At 37.0% G+C, this 23875-nt stretch overlaps 1 protein-coding gene across 2 annotated transcripts in view; it reads right to left on the reverse strand.

Annotated features, from left to right (window-relative positions):
* Positions 1-11848, reverse strand: part of LOC132175518 (probable E3 ubiquitin-protein ligase ARI7) — a 48390-nt gene extending 36542 nt beyond the window's left edge. The window contains exons 1-5 of one of the 2 annotated variants that reach the window (XM_059587499.1): positions 11445-11848; positions 5805-5929; positions 5442-5547; positions 5236-5326; positions 1556-1728 (exon numbers count right to left, since the gene is read on the reverse strand). In XM_059587499.1, coding sequence (XP_059443482.1) covers positions 1556-1728; positions 5236-5326; positions 5442-5547; positions 5805-5929; positions 11445-11666 — 717 coding nt within the window. In that variant the 5' untranslated portion in view covers positions 11667-11848. Of the gene's footprint in view, positions 1-1555; positions 1729-5235; positions 5330-5441; positions 5548-5804; positions 5930-11444 lie in introns of both variants that reach the window. The other variant, XM_059587492.1, reaches the window with a different exon arrangement.
* Positions 11849-23875: the final 12027 nt, after the last annotated feature.

Here is a 23875-nt window from a genome sequence, read left to right on the forward strand (position 1 = left end):
CATATCTGGGATGGTGTTATCGAGAAGATAAAAGTTCGATTGGCTAGTTGGAAAAGGTTATACCTGTCAAAGGGAGGGAAGGTCACCCTTATCAAGAGTAGCATCGCAATCTGCCCACGTATTACTTGTCTCTTATCCCTCTCCCGGTGAGCGTTGCCAATTGCATTGAGAAGTTACAGCGTGATTTTTTATAGGGTGGGCTGGTTGAAGAGTTCAAATATAATTTGGTGATCTAGTCTAAGGTTTGTACTCCGATTCATGAGGGAGGGTTGGGTATTTGAAAGTTGATGGTGTTCAATCGCGCCTTGTTAGAAAAATGGCTTTGGCGATACGGGTTTGAGAGAGATGTTTGGTGGAGAGTTGCGGTAGATTAGAAGTTTGGTAGTTTAAGGAGCGGGTGGTGTTCTCTTGAGCCTATTGGAGCTTTTGGGGTGGGGTTGTAGAAGAACATCAGAAAAGGTTGGGAAACATGTTCAAGCTTTACTAGATTTGAGATGGGGGACGGGATTAGGATTAGCTTTTGGCATGATGTGTGGTACGGAGATACGGTTCTTAAGGTGGCTTTTCCAACTCTATTTAGTTTGGCTCATGCGAAGGATGCGTCTGCTGCGAATAATTTGGAGTTTTTGGGTGGTTCCAATCAGTGGAACGTGAATTTTTCTAGAGAGGTGCATGACTGGGAGGCGGGCGTCTTTGCTTTGTTTCTCCAGTTGTTGCATTTAGTTATAGTGAGAAGAGATCATGAAGATAAGTTGTGCTGGGTCTCCTCCAAAAGAGGTTTGTTCAAGGTCAAGTCCTCCTTTTGCTCCTTGGTTCTGAAGGTAGTCACTTTCCCTAGAAGAGTGTTTGGAGGACCCAAGCTCCTTCGAGGGTAGCCTTTTTTGTGTGGTCAGCAACTCTAGACAAGGTCTTGACCTTGGATAATCTCAAGAAGCGGCATGTTATTATGATTGACTGATGCTACATGTGTAAGAGGAATGGGGAGACGGTGGACCACCTCCTACTTCATTGTGATGTGGATTCCGCTATGTAGTATGCTCTCTTTAGTCGTTTGGGATGTCTTGGGTTATGCCTTGACGGGTTATCAACTTGGCAGCTTGTTGGTTGTCTTCTGGAAGGTTGAGGAGTGTTGTGGTTTCGAAGATGGTGCCCACCTGCCTCTTTTAGTGTTTATGGAGAGAAAGAAACAACAGGTGCTCTGAGGACTTGGAGAGGTCCCTCGAGGATATTTTATCCTTTCTTCCATTTGTGGTTTCTTTTGACAGCAGCTTTTTTGGCCCCTCTGGCGATTAGTTACAATGATTTCTTTGTTTGTTTTTCTCTTTCTAGTTAGGTGTTTCCTTTTGTATACTCTCATTGTACTTAGGGACACCTTACACTTTTAATAAGATTGGTTTATTACTTATTAAAAAAAAAAAAATTAAGAACATATATGGGTTAAAAAATGGAGCACTACAAATTAGAGTTAACCAATGATTGATAAAATATTATAATCACAATGTCAGGTCCCAAACACAAGACATGCCTTCCCAGAGAAAATAAATACACTACATACCTTCTTACTATCTTCAATATAGGATCTAAGAAGGTAACGAGAGTACTTCTCCTTATCTTCATCAGGTGCCAATGAATCGATCATATCTTGACCAACAGCAGCACCACAAGATGGATCAGGACATCTCAGTGTCAAACATCCAGGACCATCATTAATAGATGTGCTAATATACCCTACAACACAAATAAATTACTGCAGGAAATAAGACATAAGCAAAATCCTCAATCAAAAAAGCATGGAAATATTCAAAATGATACCACAGTGTAGGCCAAATTGTATCCCTTTCTTTGGCTAGATGGGTGAAATGTATCAATGGTCTATATATAAGGGTATAAGCATGCATCTACCTAGCAGCAATTCATATGGCTTAAATGTCTACCAACCACAAACTGGCATTACTAATTGAAGTACATTATACTCCACTCCCATGAAGTATGTGGAAAAGTCAGAGACTTTCTCTCTTTGTTTCGAAAATAACATTCCGCTCTCCATATTTTGTTAGTACATGACACTTTTCACCTTCAGTTCGCTAACAATAATGGAATATGATTATCAATTATATGAGTAACACACAAAATACCCTAAAATCAGTACTACTCAATCAATTCTATTTTTATTCTTACATTCAATTTTACACAAAAAGTCACAAGATGAGAGTGAATCTGGTAATCAAGATCAAGGATGGGACAAGGAGGAATTATGTATATGTTATGCCTATGAAGTATTTGGGTCTGCCTCTTGGGGCGTCATATAAGGATACGGTTATGTGGAATGATGTGACTGAAAACACGGAGCGTCAGATGGCTGGTTGGAAGAGAATGTATATTTCTAAGGGAGGCCGATTAACTCATTAAGAGTACGTTGTCTAATCTTCCGACTTACTTTTTCTCTGTTTCCCATTCCTATGAGTGTAGCAAAAAGACTTGAGAAAGTCCAAAGAGATTTCTTGTGGAGAGGGATGGGAGATGAGCCTAAGTTGCATCTTTTAAGCTGAAATCAAGTCTGTCGTCCCTTGCGTTCCGGTGATCTTGGCATTCGGAAGATGCATAAGTTTTAACCAAGCTCTCTTGGGAAAATGGCTTTGGAGATATGCGAATGAGAGTGAGGCACTTTAGTACAAGATTATTAAAGCCAAGTATGAAGATCAGGATGGTGGGTGGTGTACGAAGGAGGTTTTGGGTTCTCATGGTGTGGGTTTATGGAAGCATATCCGACAAGGTTGGAACTTTTTTGCCAAAGGTATTCGGTTCGAGGTGGGGTGGGTTCGAAAGTTCGTTTCTGGCATGATATTTGGTGTGGGGAACAATCTTTGAAGCATGCCTTCCCTTCCCTGTTCAGTATTGCTCGATACAAAGAAGCTTGAGTGAAGGATAACTTTACATGGAGGAATGGGGTTATCAAGTGGAATGTCATTTTTGTGCGATCCGTCCAAGATTGGGAAATGGATATGGTCCTTTCTTTCTTTGATCAGTTGTACTCTTGTAAGATCTCCCTTGGTATTGTGGATCGTATTCGCTGGTCCCTGTCCAAGAAGGGTAAGTTTGAGCTGCAGTCGTTCTATAAGGCCTTGTCCAACTTCGACCATGAGGTGTTTCCTTGGAAGAGTATCTGGCGTACTAAGGTGCCGTTGCGAGCGGCTTTTTTCGGGTGGACTACAGCCCTCGGCAAAATTCTTACTCACAATAATTTGCATAAGAGGAACTTTGTGGTAGTGGAATGGTGTTGTATGTGTAAGAAGAACGGAGAGTCAGTCGATCATCTTCTTCTTCACTGCGAGATTGCAAGTGCTCTTTGGCATACTATTTTTAGTCGGTTCGGGTTGCTTTGGGTTAAGCCTTGCAGGGTAGGGGACTTGTTTGATTGCTGGTGGACGGGATGGCGTTCTCGAAGTGCGGTTGTGTGAAAGATGATTCCTCTTTGTCTTATGTGGGGTTTATGGAGCGAAAGAAATGCTAGATACTTTGAAAATTCCAATAGGACTTTAGAGGAACTTATTCATTTTTTCTTTTTTACTCTTTACTCTTGGACGGCTGCTTGGTTAGCTCCTTTAGTGATTAGCTTTTCCGACTTTCTTTTTCATTTTTCTCCCTCTTAGGAGCTCTCTATTTATACTTCCCGTGTATTTGGGTTGCGCCCCTCTGCGCTTTTGTTTTATATCAACATTACTTATCAAAACAAATGTATATGTTCTTCATTTTTTCCCTAATATTTTGATCTTATTCCCAAATGTTATATAATCACCTGATATAAATAGCTAAAATCATCACAACACCACCACTTGCTGTTTATTGATAAAAATATCAGCTACCACAAAGCCACTAGAATACAACCATTTATTCCACCAAATATCACTGCAGCGGTCTCATCACCTGCAACCATCAAGTCAAAGTATGCTAACGCCTCTATTTCATATATATGCTACCCTCCCACCGACCCAAACATTCTTGGTTTTTTTCTTGATAGATGTCATAACTTTTTCCAAACATTAAACTTTCAGCTTTATTTCACAAAAATGGAGGATCCAAACAAAATTATTTAGAATTCATACTAATGCAGAAATTTAAAAATAAATAAAAACACACACACATTGGTAGATTCACAAACAAGATCTTGATGTGGGTCTATGGAGAGAGAAGATATAGACAACTCAGTTTTTTTTTTTTCCTCTAATCGAAAAGGCAAGCGAGGGAGACCAGTTGTAGCTATTCTACCTAGGCGTAACCATAGTAACACCTACCCGTTGGGAGCAGCGCAAGAAGAACCTAGACAGTAGGAACCACAGGTGCTTCCTCAAGTTCGGCTAAGCTATAGCTTGACTTAGCCCCACCAGGGCATCAATGGGAACCAATGTGATTTACATTAATCAAGCATGGAAATTCTCATTGTGAGATTCGAACCCTAACATGTACCTAACCACTTTGAGAATTTTCTTGGGCCATTAAACCACCACCCTAAATAACTCAGTTGAAATCAATATTGATTACCAGTAGAAAAAAATAAAAATAAAAATAAAAAAGATTAGTAGCAATAGATTATATTAATATTGATTCCAGGGCGAAAAAGGGAAAAAAGAAAAATAAAAGCCATGATGGATGTTGGTTTTGGCGAGCAATAAAATATGTAGGCAAAGGGAAGTTTGGTTGATGCATAAAAAGAGTGAAAGGGGAAAAGAGAGAGGAGAGACAAAAAAAGGAGAAAAAGGAAAATAAACGAAGGAAAAGGCTAGTTTGACAGGGTAAAAAAGCAATTAGTATTTCTTATTAACTTCCTAAGCATCCTGCCTCTGGCTAGAACACTAAATGTTATTTTTAAAAGGAGGGAAGACTGTCTTTTCTCAATACCTCAAGGAAGGGGAGCATGATTTATCCAAAAAACAAGTTAAATTTAAAATAAAATGCTGCAAGATCAACATTGTAAGGCAAAAACAAAATGAAAGGATGACTCTACAAGATAATCGACATAACATTTAAACATAACTAGAAGTGAAATTAAAAATAATAATAATAATAATGATAATGATGATGATGTAATCCAGACAGAACCAGCACTAGAAACGGCTGTAGATACTGATATTGAGGCAAACAAATCATCAATTTGCACAAACTCAAAACAAAATCAAAAGAAGCAAATTAACAACTCAGTTTAAAAATACAACAAAAATAAGGGATTATTGTACAAACCTGCCCAGCATGCAGTACAAAAAGGATGACAACAAGCAGCTGATTTAATACCATCACGAGGAATAATTTCAAAACAAATCCCACAAGTATGCTGCTGCAGACAAAATCAGCACATTACAAGTGACGCACAGACAACAGAATACAGAGGAAAAATCTAGTCATGGTCAGCACAAAATTTCACAATGAAATGTGTCTGCATAGCTTACTTCTCTAGCATTGGCAAATTGAAAAACTGGTTCCTCCAGCAACCCAACGGTTTTACGGACTCGACCTTCATCAGCAAACCATGCATCGTGTAATTTACTGACACTCCTGCAATGCCAACTTTCTTCAGAATACAAAAATACCAGAAACAATTGAAATCTAGAGCTAATCATACAAATGGATCACCCAAAGTTGCAAAAATTAAAATTTCTAGCGATAGCTTCCATGTTACTTTTACACATTAAGTTGTAAAAGAATACTGCCGTAGAAGGGAAGAACTCAACAAACTGAAAAACAAACAGATATGAGGAAAATGAGACAACTCTCAACTACAGGCGAGAAGCATGAGAAAGAGATTGGTCTACCAATTAAAGTGGCGGAGTAAGATGCTTGAAGCAGCTCGAGATATGGAAAGAACAGTGGACACTCTTGTGATAGCGTCCTCTTGATGTTGCCTTATATCAGATTCCATTAAGATGGTATAGTTTTGCTGAAAGAAAAGACAACAAGACAACAGGTAAAATTCAGAAGAAACAGAACAAAAATGCTAAAACCCAGACAACTGTGAATATAGTGAAAGGATATAACAGAAACTGCATCACTTGTTTTCATGGTTTCACACGAGAAAATAAGGCATCATCTGAAGCCCAGTGCTCTAAAGAGACATTTTTTTATAGGTAATGGAAAACTTTTATGCCCCTAGTAACACCAGCAGTAAACAAAGGAGAACACCTAACTAGAGCGAGCAAAAAGAACCCACAAAACACCAAAACCCACAAAACACCAAAAACCCACAAAACATCAAAAACCCTAAAACCCGACCCACACGCAACGCTCAATGCTAAAAAACCATGAATCTTGTCTTTCCCACACCTCGAGGACACGCATGTAGATTCATAACTAATGGAGCATTCTAAGTTCAGAAGCTCCCTTCTACCTATGGAACAAACACCCTTAACCTCCAGCGCATGATCCTCTCCAATGGCTGTCCGGAGAGCCCCCGTCTGATCCTCATTCCCCTCACACGAAAGCCCCACCACCAGACCAATATCCTTAACACAAAAAAGAGCCCATTCCAAAGGAGTAATGGGAGGAAAAATACCCAAAGGGTTTGAAAATCCCCAACCCCCCATCATCCCACCTAACCAATACCTACGACAAGACCAGGCCTGATGGAGAATACTTATCATCCAACAATTTTACGTCAAATAAATATTTTGGGGAGATTGTTGTGTGGGACCAAGGAGAGGATGTTTTTTCCCCTGACCCCCTCAATTGGGTGTTGGATTATGACGAAGATGAGGATCCGACATTGGCACTGCTGGATGCCGTTAAAGAGGATTTTCATTGGGAAGTTAAGGTTGCACGGCCTGAGACTAAAGGCAAGAGGGAGTTGTTCAATTTGAGGAGCTCTATTATCTATGGCGATGCAAATACTCCCGTTCAGTGAGGGAAAGAAAGGCAAGGCTCACGTTCGGTAGCACTGAGTGTTCTTATGGGTTTCGGGTGTGAGGCTTTTAGGTCCTTGTGGGTTTGTGGGGTTTGTTGTGAGCTTGTTGGGTAGTTCTGTGTATTGTTGGTGTAGGGTTTTCACGGGTGCTTTCTCTAGTTTTTTTCTGTTTTTTGTACACTTCATGTATGCTTGGGGGCCTACACTTTTTATAAAACTTCTTTGATATTACCTATCAAAAAACGAAAACAATTTAAGTGGCAAACCAAACACAGCTCAAGCGAACACCTATGAGCCCCATCAAAGGCACTCGGCCTGAGAAACCCCTGCCATAGAAGACCCTTTGCTGGAGAGGGTTTCCTGACATCAACACTTGCAATCTCAGATTTGTGGGCAGCCTCCAGCGGAGACTGGCCAACAATCTTGGCAAACAGCACAGAGAGATGAGATTTCAGACTGAAGACCAAGGACTGAGCCGGGAGAGCATAGGTCACCAACACAGCCTCGACAATCAAGCTAACATCCATCTTCGGGAATCTATTGTCCTCGGACTTACGGTTGTAAAATTTTAAAGGCTTGGGGCTTGGGTGCCGACAAAATCCCAGGACCCAACAACGTGCACTAACTCGACAAAGCTCCACCATCAAGTCGAACCCCTTCTACCTCAACATACGCTTTGGGCCCAATACCTACCGGCTTACAAAGCTCTGACAAACACCAAACATGATTACCAGATCATCCCCCTCCTCCGACAACTCCTCCGGAGACCCAACGAGTGACAAAAGAGCCTCCAATGAAGCCGTCTATGGACCAAGGAACCCTTTATGACCCCAGACAAGAAGCCCTCTTGAAGATAGGCGTGTCCTTGGTCTTGAGTTTGGGCTTAAGCTTAAAGACCCGTAACCTCTTATCATTCTTGCACCCAATGGGCATATTGCCCTTCTTACCCTTCTTAGGCCTTAAGCCCGAACCAATTTTTTTTTTTTTTTTGATAAGTAATGATGATATATACAAAGAGCGCAGAGGGGCGCAACCCACATACACGGGAAGTATAAACAAAGAGCGCCTAGGAGGGAGAGAAATGAAAAAGAAAATCAGATAAACTAATCACTAAAGGAGCTAGCCAAGCAGCCGTCCAAGAGTAAAGAGTAAAGAAGAAAAAATGAGTCAATTCCTCTATGGTCCTAGTGGAATTTTCAAAACATCTAGCATTTCTTTCATTCCAAATACACCACATAAGACACAGAGGGATCATCTTCCACACAACCGCGCTTCAAGATCATCCTCCAAATACACCACATAAGACACAGAGGGATCATCTTCCACACAACCGGGCTTCAAGGTCATCCTCCCGACCACCAGCTAGCAAACAAGTCCCTCACCCGCGCTTCGAGATCGTCCTCCAGACCCCTTAAAAGGCTCGAGCTCCACGATCCTTGCCAGAAATGTCTCCAAAACCCCATTTCTTGTTTAAAGTTAACGATAATTCCCTTCCAAGCCCAAAGTGGTCCATGCTTTCCACTCTGCAACCATAAGCCCTCGTCTGCAGTGCCAAACGTGCAGAATTCCAGCCCTCAATGAGAGCAACTCTGATCCATCACCCCTTTCGCAACAGAGGAGTCCTTACCCACCAGATCCGCATTGCTCACCTTTCGTTCCCTCTATGAGGCAAACAAGCATTCTGCCATTCACACCACCTCCGCAAACAACGGTTTGTGCCCACGCTTCTCCGCCGAAGAGGAAACTCCGGGCAGCAAACATAACACTCCAATGGTAATATCAACCCTAGCATCGAAGAAGGCCTCCACCTTACTTAGCTCGGCGGCGAATCAACTCCATCCCCTACATATTCAACCCTCAGGTATCAAAATTAGCCCTCTCCGGCCACCCACGTCATATACCTACTTTAGAGAAGATGGAACGTCATGTATGTTTACATCCTAAGTACATAGTTCATGATCCAAAATGAGTAGGTATTTTGTTTGCGCCTTTTTGACTTCAAAAAGTAATTTTAAGGTGGAAACCTACCCACTTAAGTTGAAAGTGGTTGTTCAGTGACCCATTGCAAAGATCAATTGTGGCCCATTTACTTGACAAAATCTCTTTTTCCAAAACCGCTTTTTGGGAAAACCCATACAATGGATAAGCAATCTGACACTTCAGTCAACTCAGCCATCTCCCCCAATCAAAGATCTAAACTCATATCTTTCCATGCCACCAATAGTAAGTACTCTATGGTTCGAGTATATTTGATTGTATCGAAAGGCCAAATGAATTTGGATTTCCCTATTGGGCTAGGTCATTTCAGCCAAGTAGGCTATTCTAGATGTAAATTCCAATTTCAGTTGTTGGATCCTAACAACAACATATCTAGAGAAGTGGGGGAAAAAAAAAATCCAACTTTTTATATACAAAGTTCATGTTCCACAATGAATTCAACTTTTGAGTACACGTATGTCGTTCTATACGTGTGAGTGCATGTGCTACAATTTGCAGTATATTAGGGTACCATAAAAATTCAATTAAATGAAACAAAAGGGGACATTGTAAGGTTTTATAGCTCTGCATTTTTACATACGTTCAAATATTGCTGCTAAATTCATAAAAAAATCCAAATCCTCAACTAGTCATCAGACAAGATAGTTTTTGAAGAGTCGAAGTATATATTTTGTGCTAAATTTTTTGATCCATTGGAAAACCCAAACTCACCTAGTAATCATGCAAAACACAGTTGAATTGATTTTCAATTTAAAGCATGAGCTAATATATTTCTCGTTTCTACTCTCTTTTTCTCCTTCTTACTCCAGTATCTCAGAAACCAAATGAAGCATTGCAGAAAGGAAGGGGGTGTGGAGAGAGAGAGGAAAAAAGAGAAGGTGACCAGCATTAACAAGGATTTTACAACTTTTTTTTTTTTTTTTTTTTTTGATAAGTAATGATGAGGATTTTACAACATTAAAATGCATGGGAAAATAAAAAATGCATTGTATTCCCATAGACAAGAGAAACAAATTTTGCACAACTTGATTTCCTTTGTCTAATTAAATCCTCCATTACATGACACATGGATCAGATCCAAAGGATTTACAAGCATCAAAAAGGGAACTTATTTTGCTATGAGACCAGAACACCCTCCTAGCTTTGAAATTCACAATAGTCAAGTTTGTAAAACAAAGGAAGACTTGAATCCACAATCACCACTTATCACACTAACAAAATATTTATCTTCAATAGTCATTTAAATGAGAACAAGGCCTTGAAACTAAAGAACATGAGCTAAAAAACCCTATTAAAAGTCACAAACTTGAAATGAACCGTAGAAGGAGGGGGAGAGGGGGAACAATGTTGGATTGGGATCCTTTTTCCCCTCTGGGTGTTTTTCCTCCCGTCTCTCTGTTGGATTGGGATCTTTTTTCTTGAAAGGATATGGGACCGGTGGTGAGGGGAACGAGAACTAGAGTGTGGCTATCGTGACAAAAATTGAAGAGGATAGTTCGCAAGAGGTTATGGGTGCTTGTTCCAAATGTAGACGGGAGCTTCTAAACCTAGAACGCCCCATAAATTTTGATTCTATGGGTGCATCCACAAGGCAGGGGAAAGGCAAGGCTAGCGTTTTTTTACCGTTGAGCACTTTGTATGGGTCTAGGGTTTAAGATCTGTTGATGTTTTGTGGGTTTTTGGTGCCTATGTTAGGTGCTTTCCTTTGTATACTACCTGTGTACTTAGGGACGATGTACGCTTTTAATAAAATTTTCATTACTTATCAAAAAAACAAATATTTGGCAGATTAGAAATACACATAATATAAGATTCAACAACCAATTCCCCCGTTCTCTCTTTTTCTTAGTTTTCTCAGCAGCCAACCAGAGCTCTAAGATAACTATAACCACATTAGCTGCATTAGGCTCAACTGATTAGGGATTTCTTTCTCCTAGAACCCGAGACCCAAATGATACTTATCAGAGTGTCGAAAGAATTATAATTTTCTTACAGAATCAATCAGAAACCATAAACTCCAAGGTATTATACTCAGTTGAACATAGTCATTTTGTTCTACCGCTGCACAATATACACAATTGCTTAATACTTTAATAGCCAATTCCCCTTTCAATTCCCATACTTTTCTCTGCACTTAGTTCTTCTCTGAGTAAGCCTTCACTTAACCACGCCCAAAGAATCTAGTTGCCAAATAATTTTACTTTTTACTTCTTCCATTTTCCTAGTTGAGCCGAGTATTTCATTATTTAGGAACCCTCAACAAACATAACACATCGGATTGAAATATCAGATTTTCCTTACTCTTCCTTCAGTTTACTTAAGGAAACTAATATTACCTTAACCATAAATGGGTCAAACAACAACAATCCCATGACCAAAGGATCTAACTTTCCTTCCATTTCCCAAACTTTTTTTTTTTTTTAGATTAATAACATTCCATTTCCCAAACTATATCAGCAACAAAACGACACAGAATCCCGACAATACACCACTAGTCATTGAAAGTAGCAAACTTTAAATGAACGAACAGAAAATCCAGAATGAGAATTGGATTAACCTCAGGCCGCCGAGACGCGATATCAGCGGAATCATCCATATCGTCTTCGACGAAGTCGAAATTGGCGTCGTCATCGTCCTCGTCCTCGGCGTCTTCGTCATTGTTGTGATCGTAGTCGCTGCAGTAGTAGTCCATGGGGGTATCCTCTGTCTCGCCACTGTAGAAGTCGTCTTCGACGGACTCGACGTCATTGGCATCGTGCATATCGTCCTCAGAGTCCATGGAGGAAGATAGCCAAGCAATAGGCGAGAGAGAGAGAATCAGAGGGGGATAGAGTAGGAATTAGGGCCAGGTGCTTTTGGTTGGAGAGAAAAAGGTAGGAGAAAGTAGAAAAGCCATCAGACGATTTTGATTGGGATTTTCTATTTTCTATGTTGAACGACAGAGGAAGAGAAAGAGGTGAGAATAGAGGAAAAATAGACTATGCAATTATTGTCAGTGAATATTGGTGAGGCAACTTTCAGCATCTCCCCAAAAGCCAAATTTGTACTGTTCCACATAAAAATAATGGAAAATGCTTATTACACTTTGCTGTGTTTGGAATAATTATTACTGAATTTTAAAATATGCTATGAGTTTGTTTCAAATTGTGTCAGAATTTTAAAAAAAGAAAAATTAAAAGTATGTTTTTAACTTTTTTTTATTTTAGAAATAGTCAAAATGTACCTTTAAAACAAACTTAAAAATGTTGTGTGTTTGGGATTATATTAGAGCGGTATGTTTGGTAAACAAATTGTAAAGTTTTTTTTTTTTGACTTTTTTATTTTAAAAATAGTCAAAATGTACTTTCAAAAAAAAAAAACTTTAAAATAAAACTTTTTCTAAAAAATTCTTATTGACTTTAAAAGCTTCATTTCTCCGCGCAAACCATCTATTTGGTAAAATAAATGAATTAAACTCAACTTCTAATCTAATTTAAAGCTCCAATCTTAACGAACAAAACATGAACAAATCACTTACAAAAATAAAATGAAGAAATTAAACTCCATTCGATATGAGAAATGTAATTCTTGGCACAAAATTTTTTTACCAACTTCACACTAGTTGATGAGACAAGTTTTAAGTGACTAATGTGTATATATATATATATATATATACTACATAAGTATAAAATGTTTAAAGTAATAAATTTTCAAAATGTACTTAAATAACTAGAGTGTATTAATGGTTGGATCGTGCATTTAACCATCTTATCTTTTTTTCAAAAAAAAAAAAGAAACCATCTTATATGAAAACCAATTGTGTCTATTGAGAGAACTCAAAGCCTTTTATGGCATTTTAAATCGCACCCCTTTAAGGCAGAATAATTCTAAGTTGCATACTTGTATCCTACTTATATCCTACTAAAAATGATGTGGCTATTAAAATCACCATTGGGCTTTTAATTGATCATTATTGAATTTTGATCAAAAGGTGATTTTAATAACCACACCATTCTTAGTGGGACACGAGTAGAACACAAGTAAATCACTTATAATTACTCTATACGGCATGTTCTAAGAGCCATCCAGCTTAGCAGAGCAGCATTATTGAACCTCAACATTAACAATTGTAAAAATATGTTACATTAGATCAAAAAATATGTTACATTAGATCAAAACATCACTTTATATGACCCATCATATAGAATCGGGTCAATTGTTGGCTTATCTTCTACTTTTTGTTTATATTTCTGCACTATTATTTTTGTTTTTGGCATATTATAAAGAAACATACCCCTTTTTAGGTGCTTCGATCCAAGGTAACCCTTCTCCAATTATATATATATATAATTGAATATATATATATATAAAGCCTCATTAACTAACAACCATTTTTAAAAGAGCCCCACAATGTTCAAAATATACTAAAATAGCTCATCAAACTACCAAAGTGTGTCAATAAGGTCACATTTTTTATATACCTATAATACCCTTATATTTTTACAAACTGAAATAAAAATTAATAAAATAAAAAACTAAACAAAACTATTTTTAAACGAAAAAAAAACCCCCCAAGTGGGAATAAATAAAAAAAAAAAAAATAGTTACTGTAATTGGCCTAAATTACAAATTGTTTACGCGGTATAAAAAATATGGATAAATGCAAAATAAAACCCTATGGTTGGCCTAAATTATAAATCGCTCCATATTGTGTGAAAGTGAAATCAAAGTTTCTCGGGATATGTCAAAAAAATAATTTAGTCCCTACTGTCAAATTTCATTAAAAAATTTGATAAATTATGTTAAATGTCACGTCAATACAAATAAAATAGTGACAAGTGTCCTTTTAATAAAATAAAAAAAAATGGTTAATTACCTTTTCAATACCTAGGTTTGCCCATTTTTATTTTTTTCCACCTGGGTTTCAGATCCTATCACAAATAGCACTTGACTTACGGGAAAAGACCAACTTAGTACCCATGTTAGGTTCAAACTAACAGAATGCCACGTGTCCTAAAAACAATTAAAATAATTAATAATAATACCACCCACATTGGCCAAAATGGGGTCCCCATAATTCTTTCATTTTTTCTTTTTTCTTTTTTTATTTAAAAAAATTGTTTTAATTTTATTAATTTTTTATTTTAATTTTTAAAAGAATAAAGGTATTATAGGAATATAAAAAATTAGGGCATTTTTGACACACTTTGGTAATTTGATGAGCTACTTCAGTACCTTTTGAACATTGTAGATCTTTTTTAAAAATAGTTATTAGTTGAGGGATCTTTTTATATTTTTCCCTTAAAAAATTGTAAAAATATGATTCATAAGTAAAAGTTATAACATGTTAGTTTATTTACCAACCCAGCAAAAATAATGAACAAATACAAATTTGTTTATAAAATTAATAAATCAAGCTTGAATATAAAAAATTAGTTAAACTCGATAATTTGATAAACGAACCATAAATTGGACTATCATTTGGACCAATTCATTATGTCTCGATTGTTGCCCTATACGCTAAATGCAACTTGGACTTGGACAAAAAAGTATTTGAATAGAGATTTTTGTAACTCAATAAAATTGGATTACTTAAAAAAAAAAAAGAAAAAAAAATCGATTAGTTCATATCTGACCAAACTGTAAACAAGTAAAGTCTAAACGAAGGTTTTACCACTAAAATACTAAAATTCAAATATCATCTCTGGAAAAAAAAAAAAAATTAATTAAATTGGTTTATGGGATGTCATGTAAGTTTGTATTAAAGGTTCGGGTCACTTGTTTGAGGCATTTTCTACTTTGTGTTTGTACTTCCACACTATTATTTTCGTTTTAGGTATGTTGTTGAGGAACCCACCACTTTTTTAGTGCTTTGATCCATTGTAACTATTTACCAATCTGATGAAAAAAAAAAAAAAAAACTGTAAAAATATGTTTCATAAGTAAAAGCTATAAGTGAACGCAACAAAAATAATGAACAAATACAAACTTGTTTTGGAAATTAATAAATCAACCTTGAATATAAAAATTAGCTAAACTCGATAAGTGAATACATGAACCATAATTGAATACCTTATTCCTCAATTCAGTTTGTCTCGATTGTAGCCCTATACGCTAAATGCAATTTGGACATGCATGAAAAAGTATTAGAATAGAGATTTTTCTAACTAAATAAAATTGAGTTACTAAAAAAAATAGATTAGTTCATATCTGACCCAATTGTAAACAAGTAAAGTCTAGGCAAAGGTTTTACAACCTAGATTCAAATTTATCCACTTTTGAATTTTTTTTATTAAATTGGTCTATAAGATTTAAGTTTGTATCAAAGGGTTCGGTTTGCCTCCAATACTCCACTATGAGGAGATCTCCTGTTAATATAAATGGATGGTGAAAAATGAAGCCATAAATTTTAATACAAACGATATCGTCCTTTTAAATAGAATATAAATAAAAGGCTAACAATGTTTTCAATTTACAAATGTGATAGTTTATATGGATCGTGTTCTACCTCTTGCAACCAAAATATTTAATAGAAAATAACTAAGCCATATCATCAAACACATAACATGCACAGTGGAAAAGTAAATCAAACATAATGACAACACAAGGTTTGTTTATAAAGTGGAAAACCCTTGAGCATCTCAAGGTAATACTTCGGGGTACCCAAATCTAGGAAACCAATAAAGAAAATTCACAGTTACAGAATAGATGATACTCACACCCTTGAGTACCTCTAAACTTAGTAAGAACGACAAACCCCTTAGCTTGTCTCTATCGTGACCATCTTCAAACAATGACTTCCTTTACTGACCCTTCAGTAGACTTTCTTCATCAAACACCAATCAAAGACACAATCTTTAACATTATCAAGTGAGTAAGGCAACACGCCAAAGGCTAAGATGCAAACAAGAGAAAGGGCAGCTTCAAGCTATATCACGTCCCCTCTTTAATATCAATACCACCAGGACCTAGTGCTAGTGGAAAAAGAGAGACTTTCGTGAAGAGAGAGCTCAACAAAATATATTCCCAAAGTCTACTGTGAATAGTTACAGAAAAACTATTTATAGGAGAAATATTTTCTTCATCACGTCCTAACAGGACACTTTTCTATTATGACGGGAAGAATAGATTCGTAGATCTGAGAATTTCACGTCCTAACAAGAAAGTAGTTCTGTTATGACGGGAAGAACAAATGTCTCATCTTCGTCACATGTTCCGTCTTAACGAACCAGCTGACGGGAAACCAGGGAGTCCAACTTTGGTCCTGTTACATGTCCCGTCCTGATGGGGTTCCTAAAGAGAAAACTGAGGCTTCAATTTTTCTCTCTTTACTTGTCCCGTTCTGACGAGCTTCCTGACGAGAAACCAAGGAGTTCAACTTTTGCTCCTGTCACATCCTCGTTTGACGCAGGTCCTGAAGAGAAACCAGGGAGTCCAACTTCTGCTCCCGTCACATCCTTGTCCTGACGCTATTCCTGACGAGAAACCAGGGAGTCCATCTTTGCTCTCGTTGCATATCCCATTCTGACGGCACTCCTGACGGGAAACTAGAAAGCTCTTCACTTAAGTCCCGTTACATATCCCGTTTTGACAGAAAACTTGGGAGCTTCTCAGAAGACCTTAAAACACTAGGAACACCCTTCAAACATCCCTTAAAGTTTTAAACACACAAAACATTACAAGAACAATCATTGAATTAGGCCAATCTAAAACCTAACAATCTCCCCCTTTGGCCATTCAATGACAAAATCCTAAAACAAAGGTTTAAAACTTTTACAAGGCACAAAGCCATAAAAACCAACAAATCATAAGGACAAACCAAAGCAAATTCACCAAACTAAAATGCTAGGTCATGGAACACTTCAGCAATGACCATTGTAGCATTATTTAGAAGAAACCAAACCAACAAATCAAGCTCAAGAACAAAGAACTGTTCTGAAACAAGTCACACAAAAACCATTATTTCACCATATTCAAAAACTTAACACAGTGCCAACCCTAAATTTGAACCGTTGAAATATATCCTCAAAGACCAATTGATAAGTAAACATAGAGTTAATAACCATGATAAATATATCCAAAAGATCAAAATAAACTTTGACAAAAGATTAGCCAAAAGAAACAATTGTCATCCAACAGATAAGGTAAATAAAGTGTAAACAGCTGAAAACCATGGAAATATATCCTCAAAGAGCAATTGATAAGTAAACATAGAGTTAATAACCATGATAAACACATCCAAAAGATCAAAATAATCTTTAACAAAAGATTAGCCAAAAGAAACAATTGTCATCCAATAGATAAGGTAAAAAAAGTGTAAACAGCTGAAAACCATAAAAGCATTGTTTTAAACATTCAACCCTTCTCCCCTTTTTTTGTCATAGACAGACAAAGGGAGGTAAACAGAAGACAAAGGATTACTCAAAATCTTCATCATCAGACTTCTCTTGAGAGCTTAAGATGGACTGAATAGTTGCTTCAACATTTGCCACTTGATGCTGCAACTCACCAATACTTTGTGTAAGCTCATTTACTTGAAGACAAATAAAATCCTTATATTGGTTAAGGAGATCTTCCAGCTGACTCAACTGCGAAAGATAGAAATCTAGAGTCACTTGAGGTAGAAGTAGTGGAGGATGGAGTAGACCCGAAACTTTTCTTCTTCTCAGACTTTGCAAGAGTCAACCCGTCAAAAGCCGAATGCTGACTTCCAACAATTTCATTATGTCGTCGAGACACGGAAAGTGAGAGAGCACCTTGCTGATAACTCCAGCATGTCCAAGACCTAGATTCAAGGTCTTTGCATTAGAAACAGATGAAATGCTATCAATGATTACTAAGGCAAGGTCCACTTTGTGATTCTTTAACAAAGCATACAGAAGTTGAGCACGGTCAAGTGAAAGCACTAAATACTGAACAAGAGGCATAAGATTACTCATGATGATAAGGGAGAGAACTCTCTCAGGGAGCTTTATGGATTTGACCAGAAAAGCTTTCCATGAGTGGGACCAAGGTACAAGTCCAAACATATCACCAATTTCCTCACATAAGGGAGCATCCTCAGGTGCATAAGGAAATTGACTTTTGGACACATAAGAAATCTTCAAAATCTTGGCCAAGGTCTTTGGATCAAGAGTAATTTCTTTTCCTCGAACATACGTGTAGAGGGTAGATAAAGAAGCACAATGTTCTCTCACATTTGAGTCGACCATTTCAGGAAAAATAGCAGGTTGAGGAATAGTAAACGGAAGCCAATTTCTGCTCTCAAATACTTGAGGAATGAAACGTAGCTCTTCAAAAGAAAAATCCTCCATGGTAATAGATCGTTCTACAATAACTGTGCGTCCTAAGAACTTTTTTGTCAGGAAACGGACTTGATCAGAACTTTTCTGAAACCTCCATGCAAAAGCATCTTCTCCATCAATAATAAAAGTTCCTGACAAGGGAGGAGTAGGACCAATAGCTACTCGAGCCTTCTTTACAGTTTGAACAATCTCAATAGGCTTGAGTTTTGTATCCTTTTATGCTCTTTCAGCTCTAATGAGCTCTTACCTTTCGAGGAAGACATATCTGCATCAAGTAACACTCTATAAAGTTCCAAGAATCAATTTTTGGCAGAAATTTCAAGACAAAGATTTGAGAGAAGCAAAAATCAAGGAGAATGAGGGAGTTGAAGAGCAATACAAGTTCCAAGGTCCAGGATTCTCTCGACTGACAAGTGAGAGTTTAGTAAAGATAACTTTACTCATTTTCAACAAGATAAGCTTAAACAAGTTCATACCCAAAACAACTTGACAGAGAGATTCAAACTCAACACAACTCAATCCACAAAGAACAGAAAGAGAACACGAAAAACAACCACATAAGACAGTATATATATGCAACTAGAGAACTCAGATCATCAGATTAATGGTAAAAAAATCAAGCTTTTACAGACCCATCCAAACAATCATGCAACTTCATTCAACAATATTCATGATAAAGTAAAACAGCATGAGAAAAGAAGAAAATTTCGAACTCTCTCAACCGATAACAACACAAGATCATATTTATGAAAGCAAGGAGAAGAGATATACATACCTTTCAACTTGTTGAAGAAGAAGAGACTAGGCCGAAAAAGGAAAGACAAGAGCAACCTTCTGAAAAGGAAAAAGAAAGAACGAAAAGAAAAACTGATTTTGAAAACAAAAGACGAAATTGAAAGAGAGGACAATGTGAAAAAGAAGTAGATCCAGTTTCCATCCGAACGGGAGGGATCGTCTGTTAGAACTGGGAGGCTAAAGATGATCAGACAATTGAACTCCCATTCTAACGCAAAACTTTTCCTGTCATGCCAGAAAGAGTAACATTTCTCATCATGACGGAGAGTACTCCCGTTACGACGGAAGACATATCACAAATCCCATTAAGACGGAATACATTCCTTAAGACGACATACCCAACTCCTTTGTTCCAAAAAAAACTTTTGAGAACAATTTCCATCAAAAAACAATTTTCCCAAGAAATGAGCAAGAAGTTCAAAAGTTAATTATACCATGAACACGCATGTTGCAACAATCACATTCACAGATTTAATTCTCAAAAGAAGAGTTTTGGAAAGACAATCTAGCCAAAGGCATAAATTGTGAAGTGAGTGATCATTTCAAAAACAAAGGATACATAATTCAAACTTCACATTTCAAGATGTCATGCAAAAAATTGTTTATCACTTTTAGACAAAAGTCAAACCCTTCTTCCCTGATTCTTTGAGTGAAATATTCACACACTCATTCCTCCTCAATTGTCCAAGACATTTATTAGGAGTTGTAATAATCCCTTGGCAGTTTCACCTTTTACCGCAATGCCGAGACATCGGCTTTTTCTTTAAGGATCAAGAAGCAAGATATCATTTGAACTTAAACAAAATGCACACATGATCTTTGATCAATTTGCTTGTCATTGAGAAATGTGATGCCATGAATATTTAGAAATTTCAGACATATGGGGTCAATTTGCAAAGGTCAAAGACAAAGTTTCAAACTGAATAGGCATGAGACACTTGAAGAAAAAGTGTTTCCTAGTTTTGAAACCTGTGTTTTATGGGAAATACCTTAGAATGATTGACAACCAAAAGACTTACTCAGAAATCACTTCAAAGGAAGGCATTCAAATCACCTTTGTTCACATTGTATCAATTTGAATAAAAGAACATCTTACTTCATCACAGGGAAAATCAATAACGTAAGACAAGGAGAGAGAAAGATATCTTAACATTTGAAACAGTTCAAACAGAAACTAATTACAAAAAGAAAAAGAAAAAAATTGCAACACACAATACATGGGCCAGAACACAAAATAGCACAATCAGCAAGAAGAACTAGCCATGTACCTCATCCCAACCTAGAAATGACCATGATTACCTTCAAGCTTGTCCAACCTAAAGGTAATATCTTTCATTAAAGATATGATTTGGTTAAAAGGGTCATTATGAGTCTCATTCTCATAATAATTGGATTTTTATGAGAAAGTTGGTTGCAGTGTGGTTAGATATGACCTATTTTACCACAGAAATGACAAGTGGGAATTTTCCTTTGAAAATGATTTCTCCTTATAAGAGCAAGCGAGAATTGTCCACTAGACCTTCTCATTCCTAAAATAAAAGGGGGTTTATCAAACATTCTACCCTTCCCTTTGTCATTTTTATCAAAGCTATTTGCAGGCGTACGTCCACATGGTCCCCCATGTGTACATCCGGTCAGAAAGTCTAAAATTTCCAAAATGCTCTCCAACTGTTCCTAGTGACCTAAAGCTCAAATTAACTTACTAACTAAGCAACCTAAGCTTAGTTAATTATTTGGGTCACTACACAATACCGGTGCCCCCCAAATATTGTACACTATCGTCCATCGCTAGTAGCCCGATCAAGTCCGACCTCGGGTGGCCCACACTAGTAATGATGTTTGTCCTGTAGTGATCAATCAATCAAACATGGCTGCGCCGATTACGAATAACCATTGGATCCAAGGCCCATGTAAACACACACACATTTGACCATAAAGTTAACATTATAGTAAGCCCATGGCCATTATCTTGCACGTATTGGTGTATTATGTCATACTATGCAATTAATCTTATCCGTCTTTTACATGCATGCTTTTACAAGTCTCATCATTACCTTGTTAATCAATATACATTTTCACAAAAAAAGAGTTCACAGTAGTCAAAAATGTATTTCACGAGAGTTGTAAATATGCATGTTTGATACATATAAAATAGTCGTGTAATGCAGGGAAAGTAACAAGAAGTATCTATGTGAGTTTGTACTCACCTAGGTCATAAGGCTCCTCCATAAAATCCCCTTGAGGCTCCATAACCTCGAATACTGAGAAAATGCCTATCATTAGTTATAAACCCGAGCTGAAACGACTCATAAACCTAAAAATGTCCAATATGAGTTTCTGCCTAAATGTTTTGCCAACCAAGCGAATGTTCGAGCTCGAAGCCGAACGTTTGGCCAGAGAGTGTGAACGTTCTCCCAGAAACTCATTTTGAACCCAATAGCCTTCTAATCACTCCTAAGCAAGTTCTAAGGCTACAACAGGGTTCCTAACATATTTATAGCCCAAAATAACATTTCCATGCATAATGAAATATGTCCAACAAGAATGAAATGCTAACCCAAGATTAAGGGAAATAACATAACTAGAAGCTCAAAACTACCAACTAAGCTAACTATGAAAAGCACTTAAACAACATAACAACTAAGTAAGGATCAAGCTTGGCTTAGAAGATTACTTCCTTGAAGCAAAACCTCCAAGAAATCTCTCATTCTCCTTCAAGAACTCTCACAACTCATAAAATCACTCAAGTAGAGGTTCTATAGGGAAACATGGGTGGAATGAGGCTTAAGGGTCGAGTGGGGAGGGTATTTATAGGGTAGAAAAAGATGTGGGCGCTGCAGGAACTGTCCTGTAAAGTACTGAACGTTCGGTACATAGAGACGAACGTTCAGGTACTGTGTTCAGCTTTTGTCAGGAATTCGCTCCTTATCCAGCTGTCCAAAAATGGTAAAGAAAGTTCGATACTATTGGGAGAACGTTTGGGTGTACTTTTAGACTTATGCATGTCGATTGTGTTTGTACTTTCCTGACACAGTGTCAGCGAACGTTCGGTACTTCTGTCCGAACGTTCGATCCTTTAGCAAACGTTCGGTCAGAGCATAGTGTTCAGTAAAACAGCCATAACTTTTGCTACGGGTCTCAGAATTGCGCATACGACCTCATTCTGGAAAGCTAGTTCTGAGACGAATGTCAAGGTATCCATTCCAATATTTTTGAGTACCTTATTGGGATTAAAAATCTAATATTTTCCTCTTAAGACGGTGTTTCCAATGCTTTCTCTTCCTTTAGGAATTAATCCTTAACCTTCACACCGTAATCGATCATGTTACAATCCTAAGTCCCTTTAAGGTATTTTTTAGTTGACTCATAGATTTTTAAAAATGGGTTGGCTTAGGTTAACAATGAGAATGGACGAATTAATAATAATAATAAAATAAATAAATAAAATAGTAAAATATAAATAATAGTAATAATAATAACAACAAAATAAAGAAGAATATATATATATATATATTGAAAGCCTTAGGCGCCGACTACAAAGGAAAACCCTAAGCTCTTTAAAACCTATTCTGTGCCTCTTTGTACAACCTACTTGACATAATAAAGCAAGCTCTTGCCGCACACCAAGGAAGAAAAAAAAAAAAAATTTCCTGCCGCTCACTTTTTCTCCTCACATCGTTCTCCCTGTATTTCTTTCGCCCAACCCTCAGTGTGAGTCAGGTATGGTTTCTCTTGCCTCACAGATTGCTTTTTCTTCTTCTTATGCATATATACTTATTTAAGAGCACAAGTGTTTTGTCAAAATTTTAGTATTTTCTTGCCTTGGTTGCCAATGTTGTAATGTAGTGGAGAATAAAGGATTTGTTAACCCTTCACGTGATGCCATAGCTCAGCATTTAATTTGTCCCTTGTGGGAAAAAGTGATGATAATGCACCATGCTTATATTTTGACCCCAACTAGTAAAATCTTAATATAGTATCTTCCTACACTCAAATCATTGACCTGCTAATAATCACTGCCATCTATATATATAGAATGATGTAAAGTAGTTATAAACATATACATATGGAGTGCCTTAAATTATATAAATACATATAAAGATGTAGAGTGTTCATGTGTAAGGGAGTACTTTGACGTGCATATATGGGCATGAGAGAAATTTTTATAGACAAATAATTCAAAGTACAATAAGATATATATATATATATGAATCCTAAGGAATAAAATAATTTCTGGAAATTATTGGGAAGCATACCTAAATGCCTAAGTAAGTTCATTCTCAATGGATTAGCAAGCCAACTCATAATAGTAATAGAATGCTTTACTGTGACGTGTATGAGGGTAGTAACGTGTCTGTATTTCCTTCAGGAGATTAGTTAGCAGTCTGAGGAAATTTTTACTGCAGTCAAGAGGTAAGTGAATTTACTATCCCTTCCAGAAAAATTATCATGTCATTCTATTTATGCACTTTTGTTTCAAACTGCAAATGATTATTTTGTTTATAGGGAAAAATACAGTTTACCTCCCTGAAGTTTCAGAGGTTTTTCAATTTTAACCCCAAAGTTCAAAAATTGGCAATCCACCCCCCTGAAGTTTCAAAAATTGGCAATTTAAACCCTCCGTTTAATTTTTCTCTCTAAATGGACGGAAATCTATGAAATTACATCATTACCAACATGCTTTTTTTTAAAAAAAAAATTTCCGTCCAATTTTACGAAAATTAGTAACCAAAGGTTTAAATTGCCAATTTTTGAAACTTCAGGGGGGTAGATTGCCAACTTTTGAACTTTGGGGTTAAAATTGAAAAACCCCTGAATTTTCAGGGGGGTAAACTGCATTTTCCCCTTGTTTATATTATGGAACTTTTATGCATGCATGAAAAGTTTGAGAAAAAGAAACATTGTGAAA

The sequence above is a fragment of the Corylus avellana genome, chromosome ca1 (genome assembly GCF_901000735.1).
Source record: "Corylus avellana chromosome ca1, CavTom2PMs-1.0".
Lineage (NCBI taxonomy): Eukaryota > Viridiplantae > Streptophyta > Magnoliopsida > Fagales > Betulaceae > Corylus > Corylus avellana.